General features: G+C 42.0%; 1 protein-coding gene across 7 annotated transcripts in view; it reads left to right on the top strand.

Moving 5' to 3' along the window:
• Positions 1-14,352, top strand: part of Dhc64C (dynein heavy chain, cytoplasmic) — a 335,090-nt gene that overhangs the window by 104,141 nt on the left and 216,597 nt on the right. For all 7 annotated transcript variants that reach the window (XM_071692492.1, XM_071692491.1, XM_071692489.1 and 4 more), the window contains one exon: positions 1,921-2,073. In XM_071692492.1, the coding sequence (XP_071548593.1) occupies positions 1,921-2,073 (153 nt within the window). The remainder of the gene's footprint in view (positions 1-1,920; positions 2,074-14,352) is intronic.

Raw genomic sequence — 14,352 nt, 5'->3', positions numbered from 1 at the left:
TATGTATACATTGAAATGTATAGGTATGTAGATGTGTGTGCATTGGCGTTTATGTATATACATGTGTATGTGGGTGGGTTGGGCCATTCTTTCATCTGTTTCCTTGTGCTACCTCGCTAATGCGGGAGACAGCGACTAAATATAATAGATATAAATAAATATATATGATAATAATGATATCGAGGATGTAAGGCATGTGTACGTGTAGGAAGAGAGGAAAGTGATTGGTTCTCAGTGAATGTAGGTTTGCGGCAGGGGTGTGTGATGTCTCCATGGTTGTTTAATTTGTTTATGGATGGGGTTGTTAGGGAGGTGAATGCAAGAGTTTTGGAAAGAGGGGCAAGTATGAAGTCTGTTGTGAATGAGAGAGCTTGGGAAGTGAGTCAGTTGTTGTTCGCTGATGATACAGCGCTGGTGGCTGATTCATGTAAGAAACTGCAGAAGCTGGTGACTGAGTTTGGTAAAGTTTGTGAAAAAAGAAAGTTAAGAGTAAATGTGAATAAGAGCAAGGTTATTAGGTACAGTAGGGTTGAGGGTCAAGTCAATTGGGAGGTAAGTTTGAATGGAGAAAAACTGGAGGAAGTAAAGTGTTTTAGATATCTGGGAGTGGATTTGGCAGCGGATGGAACCATGGAAGCGGAAGTGAATCATAGGGTGGGGGAGGGGCGAAAATCCTGGGAGCCTTGAAGAATGTGTGGAAGTCGAGAATATTATCTCGGAAAGCAAAAATGGGTATGTTTGAAGGAATAGTGGTTCAAACAATGTTGTATGGTTGCAAGGCGTGGGCTATGGATGGAGTTGTGTGCAGGAGGGTGGATGTGCTGGAAATGAGATGTTTGAGGACAATGTGTGGTGTGAGGTGGTTTGATCGAGTAAGTAACGTAAGGGTAAGAGAGATGTGTGGAAATAAAAAGAGCGTGGTTGAGAGAGCAGAAGAGGGTGTTTTGAAATGGTTTGGGCACATGGAGAGAATGAGTGAGGAAAGATTGACCAAGAGGATATATGTGTCGGAGGAGGAGGGAACGAGAAGTGGGAGACCAAATTGGAGGTGGAAAGATGGAGTGAAAAAGATTTTGTGTGATCGGGGCCTGAACATGCAGGAGGGTGAAAGGAGGGCAAGGAATAGAGTGAATTGGATCGATGTGGTATACCGGGGTTGACGTGCTGTCAGTGGATTGAATGAGGGCATGTGAAGCATCTGGGGTAAACCATGGAAAGTTGTGTGGGGCCTGGATGTGGAAAGGGAGCTGTGGTTTTGGGCATTATTGCATGACAGCTAGAGACTGAGTGTGAACGAATGGGGCCTTTGTTGTCTTTTCCTAGTGCTACCTCGCACACATGAGGGGGGAGGGGGATGGTATTCCATGTGTGGTGAAGTGGCGATGGGAATGAATAAAGGCAGACAGTGTGAATTGTGTGCATGGGTATATATGTATGTGTCTGTATGTGTATATGTATGTGTACATTGAGATGTATAGGTATGTATATTTGCGTGTGTGGACGTGTATGTATATACATTGTGTATGGGGGTGGGTTTGGCCATTTCTTTCGTCTGTTTCCTTGCGCTACCTCGCAAACGCGGGAGACAGCGACAAAGCAAAATAAAAAATAAAAAATAAAAATAATGATATAAGTATATGTGTATATGTTTATATGTGTATTTATGTATGTTTATGTGTAAAAGATTATAATGAAATAGCAAATATGTGTGAAAAAAAATTATGTTTAATGAATATGGTGCAATGAACATGCACTTTCATCGAACACATATTTCATATATGTGTGTTTTCTTCTTACATCTGCATAATTTTACTTATTTCAAGTTGAGTATGTAAGGTTTGGGTCACAGACGCATTTTTTTTTTTTCTTTTTAAGGTACCGTACATTAGCCTCCATTAATTACTGTATCTTCATGGACAGATTACTCAGGTTGTCCAAGAAGTGCGTATCACCAATCAGACAATGTATATGCATCCGACCATTGAAGAAGCTCGTTATCAGATCATGCAGCAGTTCTTCAGTTGGCAAGCGATTGTGACAAGTCAGAATCGTATCCAGAGCACTCGTTACCAGGTATGAGACAGGATTGGCAAATAGGTGAGAAAGACTAACTACATTGCATGTACTTTTCCCACAGTAGTATTTCATGATGAATAATTTCACACTTCACAACCATTGAAAAGTATGCCACATTCTGGAGGATCATGAAATCATTGCTCTTCGTCATAGCTTGCAAGGATTATTCGAAATAATCTTGTGAAAATTTTAATGCATAAGTGACAGCTAGAGAATAGATGTGATTGGATGTTGCCTTTCTCATTTGTTCCTGGCACTACCTCACTCACATGCGAAATGGTGATCAAGTATGAAAATAGAATAAAGAATGCATTGACTGATAGAAAGTGCATGTGAGTGAGAGGTATTTTCTTTTGTTTGTGTACTACCTCAATGATACAGAAAACAATGAACAAGCTTGAAGAAAAAAAGAATAGTGATCTTAATAAGTTGAGTCTTGGTAAAGAGAATGCTGAGCATGTTACTAAGGGTTTTATTCTTCCGTAGCATGATTTCAAATAGAGAAGATTGAAGTTCTTTAAGGGCCTTATGGGTTTGATGTGGATTGTTGTAGAGAAAATATATAGGTGAAAGTCTTTTAGGATGTTATGACCATGTAGAATGTATGGCAGATAATGTGTTGGTCAGGAAGATATTATGTTACGGATGAGGTTTAGGTAGATTTAGAGAGAGAATTAATAAGGGATAGGGATGTTTTAGATGTAGAGAGAGGATTAATAAGGGATAGGGATGTTTTAGATAAAAACGAAATGCTTCAATTGCATCAAATCTCGTAGCATTACTCTTGCATCTTTATCTGAAATATCCCTAGCCCTTATTAGCTCTCTCTTTTAAAAACAAAATGCTTCATTTGCATCTAATCCTTAAGTATTACTCTCACATCTTTAAGATTGTTTGAGTGGAGATGTTGATCACAATTAGTGAATGAACTTTGTGTGTAAAGGTACAAAATAAGAAGCACTTTTTAATATGCTGTAAGCACGCTGTCCATGAGGCGAAGCATTCCTTTATTCAAAGTAAGTTCGATAACCTCTTCTTGTTATCTACTGATAGGTTTTTCAGGTCCTTAGCTAAGAGCATCTCTAACAACTTTTTTCCCTCTACCTTTCCTTCACTTTTCCTATCAGATGGTAGAATGACGGTAATATATCTGTCTCTCCCGTACATGAAGCAACTTTCTTTGGTTCCTGTTTCTCCTCTAATTCCACCTTCGATGACTCTGACATGCCTTCATCCTGTGATCCTCCTCTTACTAATCCTGTGCTTCTTCCTGTTATCTCTTTTCAGACTGTCCGAAAAGCGATTCTTTCTCTGGACCCAAGCAAGGCTTATAGTCCTGATGGCATCTCTCCACATGTACTGAAAGAGTGTGCATCTTAACTTGCACCTACGCTTGCTCATCTGTTCTGTTTGTTTAAGAACAAAACTTTTCCTTCACCTAAGAAGCATCCAATGATACATTTCATCCCTAAGAAGGGTGACTGTTCTGACCCCTCTATCATCCTGTTGCTTTGACATTTACCATTTCAGGGTCTTTGAATTCTTCCTCAACTCCCATATCCTTGGACACCTCAAAAATTTCTGTTTTCTATCTGATCACCTGTATGGCTTCTGTTAGGTGAGATCCACTGGGGATATTCCTTTCTCTTATTTATGTCTTGTTATCAGCCCTGAAAGATTTTGGGGGGGTCATGTGTAGTTGCCCTTGACAAATCCAAGGCTTTTGATGTGTGGCATTAAGGTCTCATCTCTAACTTCCCCTCTTTTGGCTTTGCTCCTTCATATTAAGCTTCCTCTTTGATAGGTTTGTTGATGGATCAGCCTCCCCCTATTCCCCGTCAAGAGTGGTGTCCTTTAAGGTTCTCTCCATTCCTCTACACTTTTCTCCTTTTTTCAACAATATCCTCTCCTCCACAAATAATCTATTGCACTTATGTGCTGACGACTCAGCACTGCATTCATCCATATCCTTCAATTCAGCTCTCTCATCTCTCACTGGATCTGCATGTCATCTTGATACAGCTTCCTTGATAAACTCAGATTTGGACGGAATATCTCAGTAGGATAAACAAAATCTTGTCAAGTTTAATGCCTCCAGGGCCCTATTTCTACCCATCTCTCTTTTGAAAGCTCCCTCATAACTCTTGTCTCACCTTTGACAGATCTGTAATTCCACCACTTGACTCAGTGAACATATTTGGTATTATTGTAACATCCATTCTTTCTTGGAAACCCCACATTACAGGAATAGTTAAGTATGCCTCTAAGAAATTGGGTGTCCTGTTTAGATGTTGAAACTTCTTTTCTGCAGTTGCTCTGTTTATATAAGGGATTGATTCATCCTTGTATGGAGTCATGCTCTCACATTTAAGGTGGTTCTAGCCCTGCATCCTTACTTGACAAGGTTGGGTCAAAAGTGGTCTGACTTTTAAATCCAACTTATAAACTGTCCCAGGTAAACTTTCAAACTTGACTCCCTTGCCATACGATGCAATGTTGGTTCATTTTCCCTCTTCTGTAGGTATACTTTGGTTTTTGCTCTTGAGAGCTAGCTTCTTGTGTGTCCACACCATGAGCTAGACCACGCAGTACTCGGCAAGCTGTTGCATCACATGATTATTGTGTGGCACTTGGCAACTCAAGGGTGGGCTGTTTTGACAACTGTTTCTTTCTGTACACGTCGAAGCTTTGGAACTCTCAGCCTTCTCATGCCTTTCCCAAGTACTGTGACCTAGCACATTTCGACAGACAGGTTTTTCACTTCCTCCAAAATTGGTAAATGCTTTCCCTTGATTTTTTCTTTGCCATTTCATAATTCTCTCTATATTTCAATTAAGGCTCGGCCTTGATGTGGACTTTTATCGGTGACTGGAGCCTTCAACATCAAGAAAAAATTCATTTTAGCTCACTGGTTGTGGATTGCGAATATGTATGACTGGTTTGATTATCTTAACGAACTTGATCAACTGAATTGATTATGAAAATAATGATGGATACAGTGTCTGCAATTTTTTTTCTTTCAAAAAAAAAAAAAAGCCACATTCGTTCACACTCAGTCTCTAGCTGTCATGTGTAAAGCACCGAAACCACATCTCCCTTTCAACATCCAGGCCCCTCAAAACTTTCCATGGTTTACCTCAGACGCTTCACATTCCTTGGTACAATCCATTGACAGCACATCGACCCTGGTGTACCACATTATTCCAATTCACTCTGTTTCTTGCTTGCCTTTCACCCTCCTATATGTTTAGGCCCTGATCACTCAAAATCTTTTTCACTACATCCTTCCACCTCCAACTTGGTCTCCCACTTCTCCTCGTTCCCTCCACCTCTGATACATATATCCTCTTTGTCAATCTTTCCTCTCATTCTCTCCATGTGACTAAACCATTTCAATACACCCTCTTCTGCTGTCTCAACCACACTCTTTTTATTACCACACATCTCTCTTACCCTTTCATTACTTACTTGATCAAACCACCTCACACCACATATTGTCCTCAAACATCTTGTTTCCAACACATCCACCCTCCTCCGCACAACCCTCTCTCTAGCTCATGCCTCACAACTATATAACGTTGTTAGAACCACTATTCCTTCAAAGATACCCATTTTTGCTCTCTGAGATAACGTTCTTGCCTTCCACACATTTTTCAACTTTCCAGAACCTTTGCCCCCCCTCCCCCACCATGTGACTCACTTCCGCTTCCATAGTTCCATCTGCTGCCAAATCCACTCCCAGATATCTAAAACACTTCACTTCCTCCAGTTTTTCTCCATTCAAACTTACCTCCCAATTGACTTGTCCCTCAACCCTACTGAATCTAATAACCTTGCTCTTATTCACATTTTCTCTCAGCTTTCCTCTGTCACACACTTTACCAAACTCAGTCACCGACTTCTGCAGTTTCTCACATGAATCAGCCACCAACGCTGTATCATCAGTGAACAACTGACTCACTTACCAAGTCCTCTCATCCACAATAGACTGCATCCTTACCCCTCTCTCCAAAACTCTTTCATTCACCTCCCTAACAACCCCATCGATAAACATATTGAGCAACCATGGAGACATCACGCACCCCTGTCGCAAACCGACATTCACTGGGAACCAATCACTTTCCTCTCTTCCTACTCATACACATGCCGTACATCCTCAATAAAAACTTTTCTCTGCTTCTAGCAACTTACCTCCCACACATATACTCTTAATACCTTCCACAGAGCATCTCTATCAACTCTATCATATGCCTTCTCCAGATCCATAAATGCTGCATACAAATCCATCTGTTTTTCGAAGTATTTCTCGCATACATTGTTCAGATATACACCTGATCCACACATCCTCTTCCACTTCTGAAAGCACACTGCTGTTCCCCAATCTGATGCTCTGTACATGCCTTCACCCTCTCAATCAATACCCTCCCATATAATCACCCAGGAATACTCAACAAATTTATACCTCTCTAATTTGAGCACTCACCTTTGTCCCCTTTGCCTTTGTACAATGGCACTATGCATGCATTCCGCCAATCCTCAGCCGCTTCACCATGAACCATACATATTACTCCTGAAGCGGAGTTGTGGGAGTATGTGATAGAATGTAAGAAAGTAAACTAGATTGATATGGGTAAAACTGAAAGTGTATGGAGAGAGATGGGTGATTATTGGAGCCTATGCACCTAGTCATGAGAAGAAAGATCTTGAGATGCAAGTGTTTTGGTAACAGCTGAGTGAGTGTGTTAGCAGTTTTGATGCATGAGACCAGGTTATAGTGATGGGTGATTTGAATGCAAAGGTGAGTAATGTGGCAGTTGAGGGTATAGTTGGTGTACATGGGGTGTTCAGTGTTGTAAATGGAAATGGTGAAGAGCTTGTAGATTTCTGTGCTGAAAGAGTACTGGTGATTGGGAATACCTGGTTTGAAAAGGGAGATATACATAAGTATACATATGTAAGTAGAAGAGATGGCCAGAGAGCATTATTGGATTATGTGTTAATTGATAGGCACATGAAAGAGAGACTTTTGGATGTTTATGTGCTGAGAGGTGCAACTGGATGGATGTCTGATCATTATCTTGTGGAGGTGAAGGTGAAGATATGTAGAGGTTTTCAGAAAAGGGGAGAGAATGTTGGAGTGAAGAGAGTGGTGAGAGTAAGTGAGCTTGGAAAGAAGACCTGTGTGAGGAAGTAGCAGGAGAGATTGAGCGCAGAATGGAAAAAGGTGAGAGCAAGGGACGTAAGGAGAGTGGGGGAGGAATGGGATGTATTTAGGGAAGCAGTGATGGCTTGCACAAAAGATGCCTTTGACATGAGAAAGGTGGGAGGTGTGCAAATTAGAAAGGGTACTGAGTGGTGGGATGAAGAAGTAAGATTGTTAGTGAAAGAGAAGAGAGAGGCATTTGGACGATTTTTGCAGGGAAATAGTGCAAATGAGTGGGAGATATATAAAAGAAAGAGGCAAGAGGTCAAGAGAAAGGTGCAAGAGGAGAGAAACAGGGCAAATGAGAGATGGGTGAGAGGGTATCATTAAATTTCAGAGAGAATAAAAAGATGTTTTGGAAGGAGGTAGATAAAGTGTGTAAGACATTAGAATAGATTGGAACATTGATGAAGGGGGCAAATGGGGAGGTAATAACAAATAGTGGTGAAGTGAAAGGGAGATGGAGTGAGTATTTTGAAGGTTTGTCTGATGATAGAGTGGCAGATATAGGGTGTTTTGGTCGAGGTGGTGTGCGAAGTGAGAGGGTAAGGGAGAATGATTTGGTAAACAGAGAAGAGGCAGTGAAAGCTTTGCAGAAGATTAAAGCTGGCAAGGTGGCGTGTTGGGATGGTATTGCTGTGGAATTTATTAAAAAAGGTGGTGATTGTATTGTTGACTGGTTGTGTTGTGACAGCGTCAAAGTATAATAGAAATTGAAATTGGTGACTGAGTTTGGTAAAGTGTGTGAAAGAAGAAAGCTGAGAGTAAATGTGAATGAGAGCAAGGTTATTAGGTACAGTAGGGTTGAGGGTCAAGTCAATTGGGAGGTAAGTTTGAATGGAGAAAAACTGGAGGAAGTGAAGTGTTTTAGATATCTGGGAATGGATTTGGCAGCGGATGGAACCATGGAAGCGGAAGTGAATCATAGGGTGGGGGAGGGGGCGAAAGTTCTCGGAGCATTAAAGAATGTGTGGAAGTCGAGAACATTATCTCGGAAAGCAGAAATGGGTGTTTGAAGGAATAGTGGTTCCAACAATGCTGTATGGTTGCGAGGCGTGGGCTATGGATAGAGTTGTGCGGAGGAGGGTGGATGTGCTGGAGATGAGATGTTTGAGGACAATATGTGGTGTGAGGTGCTTTGATTGAGTAAGTAATGATAGGGTAAGAGAGATGTGTGGTTATAAAAAGAGTTGGGTTGAGAGAGCAGAAGAGGGTGTTTTGAAATGGTTTGGTCACATGGAGAGAATGAGTGAGGAAAGATTGACCAAGAGGATATATGTGTCAGAGGTGGAGAGAACGAGGAGAAGTGGGAGACCAAATTGGAGGTGGAAAGATGGAGTGAGAAAGATTTTTGAGTGATCGGGGCCTGAACATGCAGGAGGGTGAAAGGCGTGCAAGAAATAGAGTGAATTGGAACGATGTGGTATACCGGGGTTGACGTGCTGTCAGTGGATTGAACCAGGGCATGTGAAGTGTTTGGGGTAAACCATGGAAAGTTCTGTGGGGCCTGGATGTGGAAAGGGAGCTGTGGTTTCGGTGCATTATTACATGACAGCTAGAGACTGAGTGTGAACGAATGTGGCCTTTGTTGTCTTTTCCTAGCGCTACCTTGCACACATGCAGGGGGAAGCGGTTATTATTTCATGTGTGGCGAGGTGGCAGTGGGAATGAATAAAGGCAGACAGTATGAATTATGTACATGTGTATATATGTGTATGTCTGTGTGTGTATATATATGTATACGTTGAGATGTATAGGTATGTATATTTGCATGTGTGAACGTATATGTATATACATGAGTATGTGGGTGGGTTGGGCCATTCTTTCGTCTGTTTCCTTGCGCTACCTCGCTAACCCGGAGACAGCGACAAAGCAAAATATTATAAAATGAATATATATTTAGGGAAGCAGTGATGGCTTGCGCAAAAGATGCTTGTGGTATGAGAAGCGTGGGAGATGGGCAGATTAGAGAGGGTAGTGAGTGGTGGGATGAAGAAGTAAGATTATTAGTGAAAGAGAAGAGAGAGGCATTTGGACGATTTTTGCAGGGAAATAATGCAAATGAGTGGGAGATGTATAAAAGAAAGAGGCAGGAGGTCAAGAGAAAGGTGCAAGAGGTGAAAAAGAGGGCAAATGAGAGTTGGGGTGAGAGAGTATCATTAAATTTTAGGGAGAATAAAAAGATGTTTTGGAAGGAGGTAAATAAAGTGCGTAAGACAAAGGAACAAATGGGAACTTCAGTGAAGGGAGCTAATGGGGAGGTGATAACAAGTAGTGGTGATGTGAGAAGGAGATGGAGTGAGTATTTTGAATGTTTGTTGAATGTGTTTGATGATAGAGTGGCAGATATAGGGTGTTTTGGTCGAGGTGGTGTGCAAAGTGAGAGGGTTAGAGAAAATGATTTGGTAAACAGAGAAGAGGTAGTAAAAGCTTTGCGGAAGATGAAAGCCAGCTAGGCAGCGGGTTTGGATGGTATTGCAGTGGAATTTATTGAAAAAGAGGTTGAGTGTATTGTTGACTGGTTGGTAAGGTTATTTAATGTATGTATGACTCATGGTGAGGTGCCTGATAATTGGGAGAATGCTTGCATAGTGCCATTGAACAAAGGCGAAGGGGATAAAAGTGAGTGTTCAAATTACAGAGGTATAAGTTTGTTGAGTATTCCTGGTAAATTATATGGGAGGGTATTGATTGAGAGGGTGAAGGCATGTACAGAGCATCAGATTGGGGAAGAGCAGTGTGGTTTCAGAAGTGGTAGAGGATGTGGGGATCAGGTGTTTGCTTTGAAGAATGTATGTGAGAAATACTTAGAAAAGCAAATGGATTTATATGTAGCATTTATGGATCTGGAGAAGGCATATGACAGGGTTGATAGAGATGCTCTGTGGAAGGTATTAAGAATATATGGTGTGGGAGGCAAGTTGTTAGAAGCAGTGAAAAGTTTTTATTGAGAATGAAAGGCATGTGCACGTGTAGGAAGAGAGGAAAGTGATTGGTTCTCAGTGAATGTAGGTTTGCGGCAGGGGTGTGTGATGTCTCCATGGTTGTTTAATTTGTTTATGGATGGGGTTGTTAGGGAGGTGAATGCAAGAGTTTTGGAAAGAAGGGCAAGTATGCAGTCTGTTGTGGATGAGAGAGCTTGGGAAGTGAGCCAGTTATTGTTTGCTGATGATACAGCGCTTGTGGCTGATTTGTGTGAGAAACAGCAAAAGCTGGTGGCTGAGTTTGGTAAAGTGTGTGAAAGGAAAAAGCTGAGAGTAAATGTGAATAAGAGCAAGGTTATTAGGTACAGTAGGGTTGAGGGACAAATAAGTTGGGAGGTAAGTTTGAATGGGGAAAAACTGGAGGAAGTGAAGTGTTTTAGATATCTGGGAGTGGATTTGGCAGCGGATGGAACCATGGAAGCAGAAGTGAATCATAGGGTGGGGGAGGAGGTGAAAGTTCTGGGAGCATTGAAGAATGTGTGGAAGTCGAGAACATTATCTCGGAAAGCAAAAATGGGTATGTTTGAAGGAATAGTGGTTCTGACAAAGTTATATGGCTACGAGGTGTGGGCTATATATAGAGTCGTGCGCAGGAGGATGGGTGTGCTGGAAATAAAATGTTTGAGGACAATATGTGGTGTGAGGTGGTTTGATCGAGTAAGTAATAATAGGGTAAGAGAGATGTGAGGTGGTAAAAAGAGTGTGGTTGATAGAACAGAAGATGGTGTTTTGAAATGGTTTGGTCACATGGAGAGAATGAGTGAGGAAAGATTGACCAAGAGGATATATGTGTCAGAGGTGGAGGGAATGAGGAGAAGTGGGAGACCAAATTGGAGGTGGAAAGATGGAGTGAAAAAGATTTTGAGTGATTGGGGCCTGAACATGCAGGAGGGTGAAAGGTGTGCAAGGAATAGAGTGAATTGGAACAATTTGGTATACCGGGGTCGACGTGCTGTCAGTGGATTGAACCAGGGCATGTGAAGTGTCTGGGGTAAACCATGGAAAGTTTTGTGGGGACTGGATGTGGAAAGGGAGCTGTTGTTTCAGTGCGTTATTACATGACAGGTAGAGACTGAGTGTGAACGAATGGAGCCTTTGTTGTCTTTTCCTAGCACTACCTCATGCACATGTGGGGTGAGGGGGCTGTTATTTCATGTGTGGTGGGGTGGTGATGGGAATGAATAAAGACAGACTGTATGAATTATGTACATGTGTATATATGTATATGTCTGTGTGTATATATATGTATATGTTGAGATGTCTAGGTATGTATCTTTGCGTGTGTGGACATGTATGTATATACATGTGTATGTGGGTGGGTTAGGCCATTCTTTTGTCTGTTTCCTTGTGCTACCTCGCTAATGCGGGAGACAGCAACAAAGCAAAATATTATAAAATGAATATATATTTAGGGAAGCAGTGATGGCTTGCGCAAAAGATGCTTGTGTATGAGAAGCGTGGGAGATGGGCAGATTAGAGAGGGTAGTGAGTGGTGGGATGAAGAAGTAAGATTATTAGTGAAAGAGAAGAGAGAGGCATTTGGACGATTTTTGCAGGAAATAATGCAAATGAGTGGGAGATATATAAAAGAAAGAGGCAAGAGGTCAAGAGAAAGGTGCAAGAGGTGAAAAAGATTTTGAGTGATCGGGGCCTGAACATGCAGGAGGGTGAAAGGTGTGCAAGGAATAGAGTGAATTGGAACAATTTGGTATACCGGGGTCGACGTGCTGTCAGTGATTGAACCAGGGCATGTAAAGCATATGAGGTAAACCATGGAAAGTTTTGTGGGCCTGGATGTGGAAAGGGAGCTGTTGTTTCAGTGCGTTATTACATGACAGGTAGAGACTGAGTGTGAACGAATGGAGCCTTTGTTGTCTTTTCCTAGCGCTACCTTGCACACATGCAGGGGGAAGCGGTTATTATTTCATGTGTGGCGAGGTGGCAGTGGGAATGAATAAAGACAGACTGTATGAATTATGTACATGTGTATATATGTATATGTTGAGATGTCTAGGTATGTATCTTTGCGTGTGTGGACATGTATGTATATACATGTGTATGTGGGTGGGTTGGGCCATTCTTTCGTCTGTTTCCTTGCGCTACCTCGCTAACCCGGAGACAGCGACAAAGCAAAATATTATAAAATGAATATATATTTAGGGAAGCAGTGATGGCTTGCACAAAAGATGCCTTTGACATGAGAAAGGTGGGAGGTGTGCAAATTAGAAAGGGTACTGAGTGGTGGGATGAAGAAGTAAGATTATTAGTGAAAGAGAAGAGAGAGGCATTTGGACGATTTTTGCAGGAAATAATGCAAATGAGTGGGAGATATATAAAAGAAAGAGGCAAGAGGTCAAGAGAAAGGTGCAAGAGGTGAAAAAGATTTTGAGTGATCGGGGCCTGAACATGCAGGAGGGTGAAAGGTGTGCAAGGAATAGAGTGAATTGGAACAATTTGGTATACCGGGGTCGACGTGCTGTCAGTGGATTGAACCAGGGCATGTGAAGTGTCTGGGGTAAACCATGGAAAGTTCTGTGGGGCCTGGATGTGGAAAGGGAGCTGTTGTTTCAGTGCGTTATTACATGACAGGTAGAGACTGAGTGTGAACGAATGTGGCCTTTGTTGTCTTTTCCTAGCGCTACCTTGCACACATGCAGGGGGAAGCGGTTATTATTTCATGTGTGGCGAGGTAGCGCTAGGAAAAGACAACAAAGGCCCCATACGTTCACACTCAGTCTCTAGCTTTCATGCAATAATGCCCGAAACCACAGCTCCCTTTCCACATCAAGGCCCCACAAACCTTTCCATGGTGTACCCCAGATGCTTCATATGCCCTGCTTCAATTCATTGACAGCACGTCGACCCTGGTATACCACATCAATCCAATTCGCTCTATTCCTTGGCCGCCTTTCACCCTCCTGCATGTTCAGGCCCCGATCACACAAAATCTTTTTCACTCCATCCTTCCGCCTCCAATTTGGTCTCCCTCTTCTCCTCGTACCCTCCACCTCCGACACATATATCCTCTTGGTCAATCTTTCCTCACTCATTCTCTCCATGTGCCCAAACCATTTCAAAACACCCTCTTCTGCTCTCTCAACCACGCTCTTTTTATTTCCACACATCTCTCTTACCCTTTCATTACTTACTCGATCAAACCACCTCACACCACACATTGTCCTCAAACATCTCATTTCCAGCACATCCATCCTCCTGCGCGCAACTCTATCCATAGCCTACGCCTCGCAACCATACAACATTGTTGGAACCACTATTCCTTCAAACATACCCATTTTTGCTTTCCGAGATACTGTTCTCGACTTCCACACATTCTTCAAGGCTCCCAGAATTTTCGCCCCCTCCCCCACCCTATGATCCACTTCCGCTTCCATGGTTCCATCCGCTGCCAGATCCACTCCCAGATATCTAAAACACTTTACTTCCTCCAGTTTTTCTCCATTCAAACTCACCTCCCAATTGACTTGACCCTCAACCCTACTGTACCTAATAACCTTGCTCTTATTCACATTTACTCGATATATATATATATATATATATATATATATATATATATATATATATATATATATATATATATATATATATATATATGTATGTATATATATATTATCCCTGGGGATAGGGGAGAAAGAATACTTCCCATGTATTCCCTGCGTGTCGTAGAAGGCAACTAAAAGGGGAGGGAGTGGGGGTCTGGAAATCCTCCCCTCTTGTTTTTTTTTTAATTTTCCAAAAGAAGGAACAGAGAAGGGGGCCAGGTGAGGATATTCCCTCAGAAGCCCAGTCCTCTGTTCTTAACGCTATCTTGCTAACGCGGAAATGGAAAATAGTTTGAAAAAATAAAGAAATATATATATAAATTGTGGTTGAGAGAGCAGAAGAGGTTGTTTTGAAATGGTTTAGGCACATGGAGAGAATGAGTGAGGAAAGATTGACAGAGGATATATGTGTCAGAGGTGGAGGGAACGAGGAGAAATGGGAGACAAAATTGGAGGTGGAAAGATGGGGTGAAAAAGATTTTGAGTGATCGGGGCCCGAACATGCAGGAAGGTGAAAGGCGTGCAAGGA

This window comes from Panulirus ornatus, chromosome 53, assembly GCF_036320965.1.
Source record: "Panulirus ornatus isolate Po-2019 chromosome 53, ASM3632096v1, whole genome shotgun sequence".
NCBI classification, from domain to species: Eukaryota; Metazoa; Arthropoda; class Malacostraca; order Decapoda; family Palinuridae; genus Panulirus; species Panulirus ornatus.
This window is presented reverse-complemented; position numbering and strand designations above follow the sequence as displayed.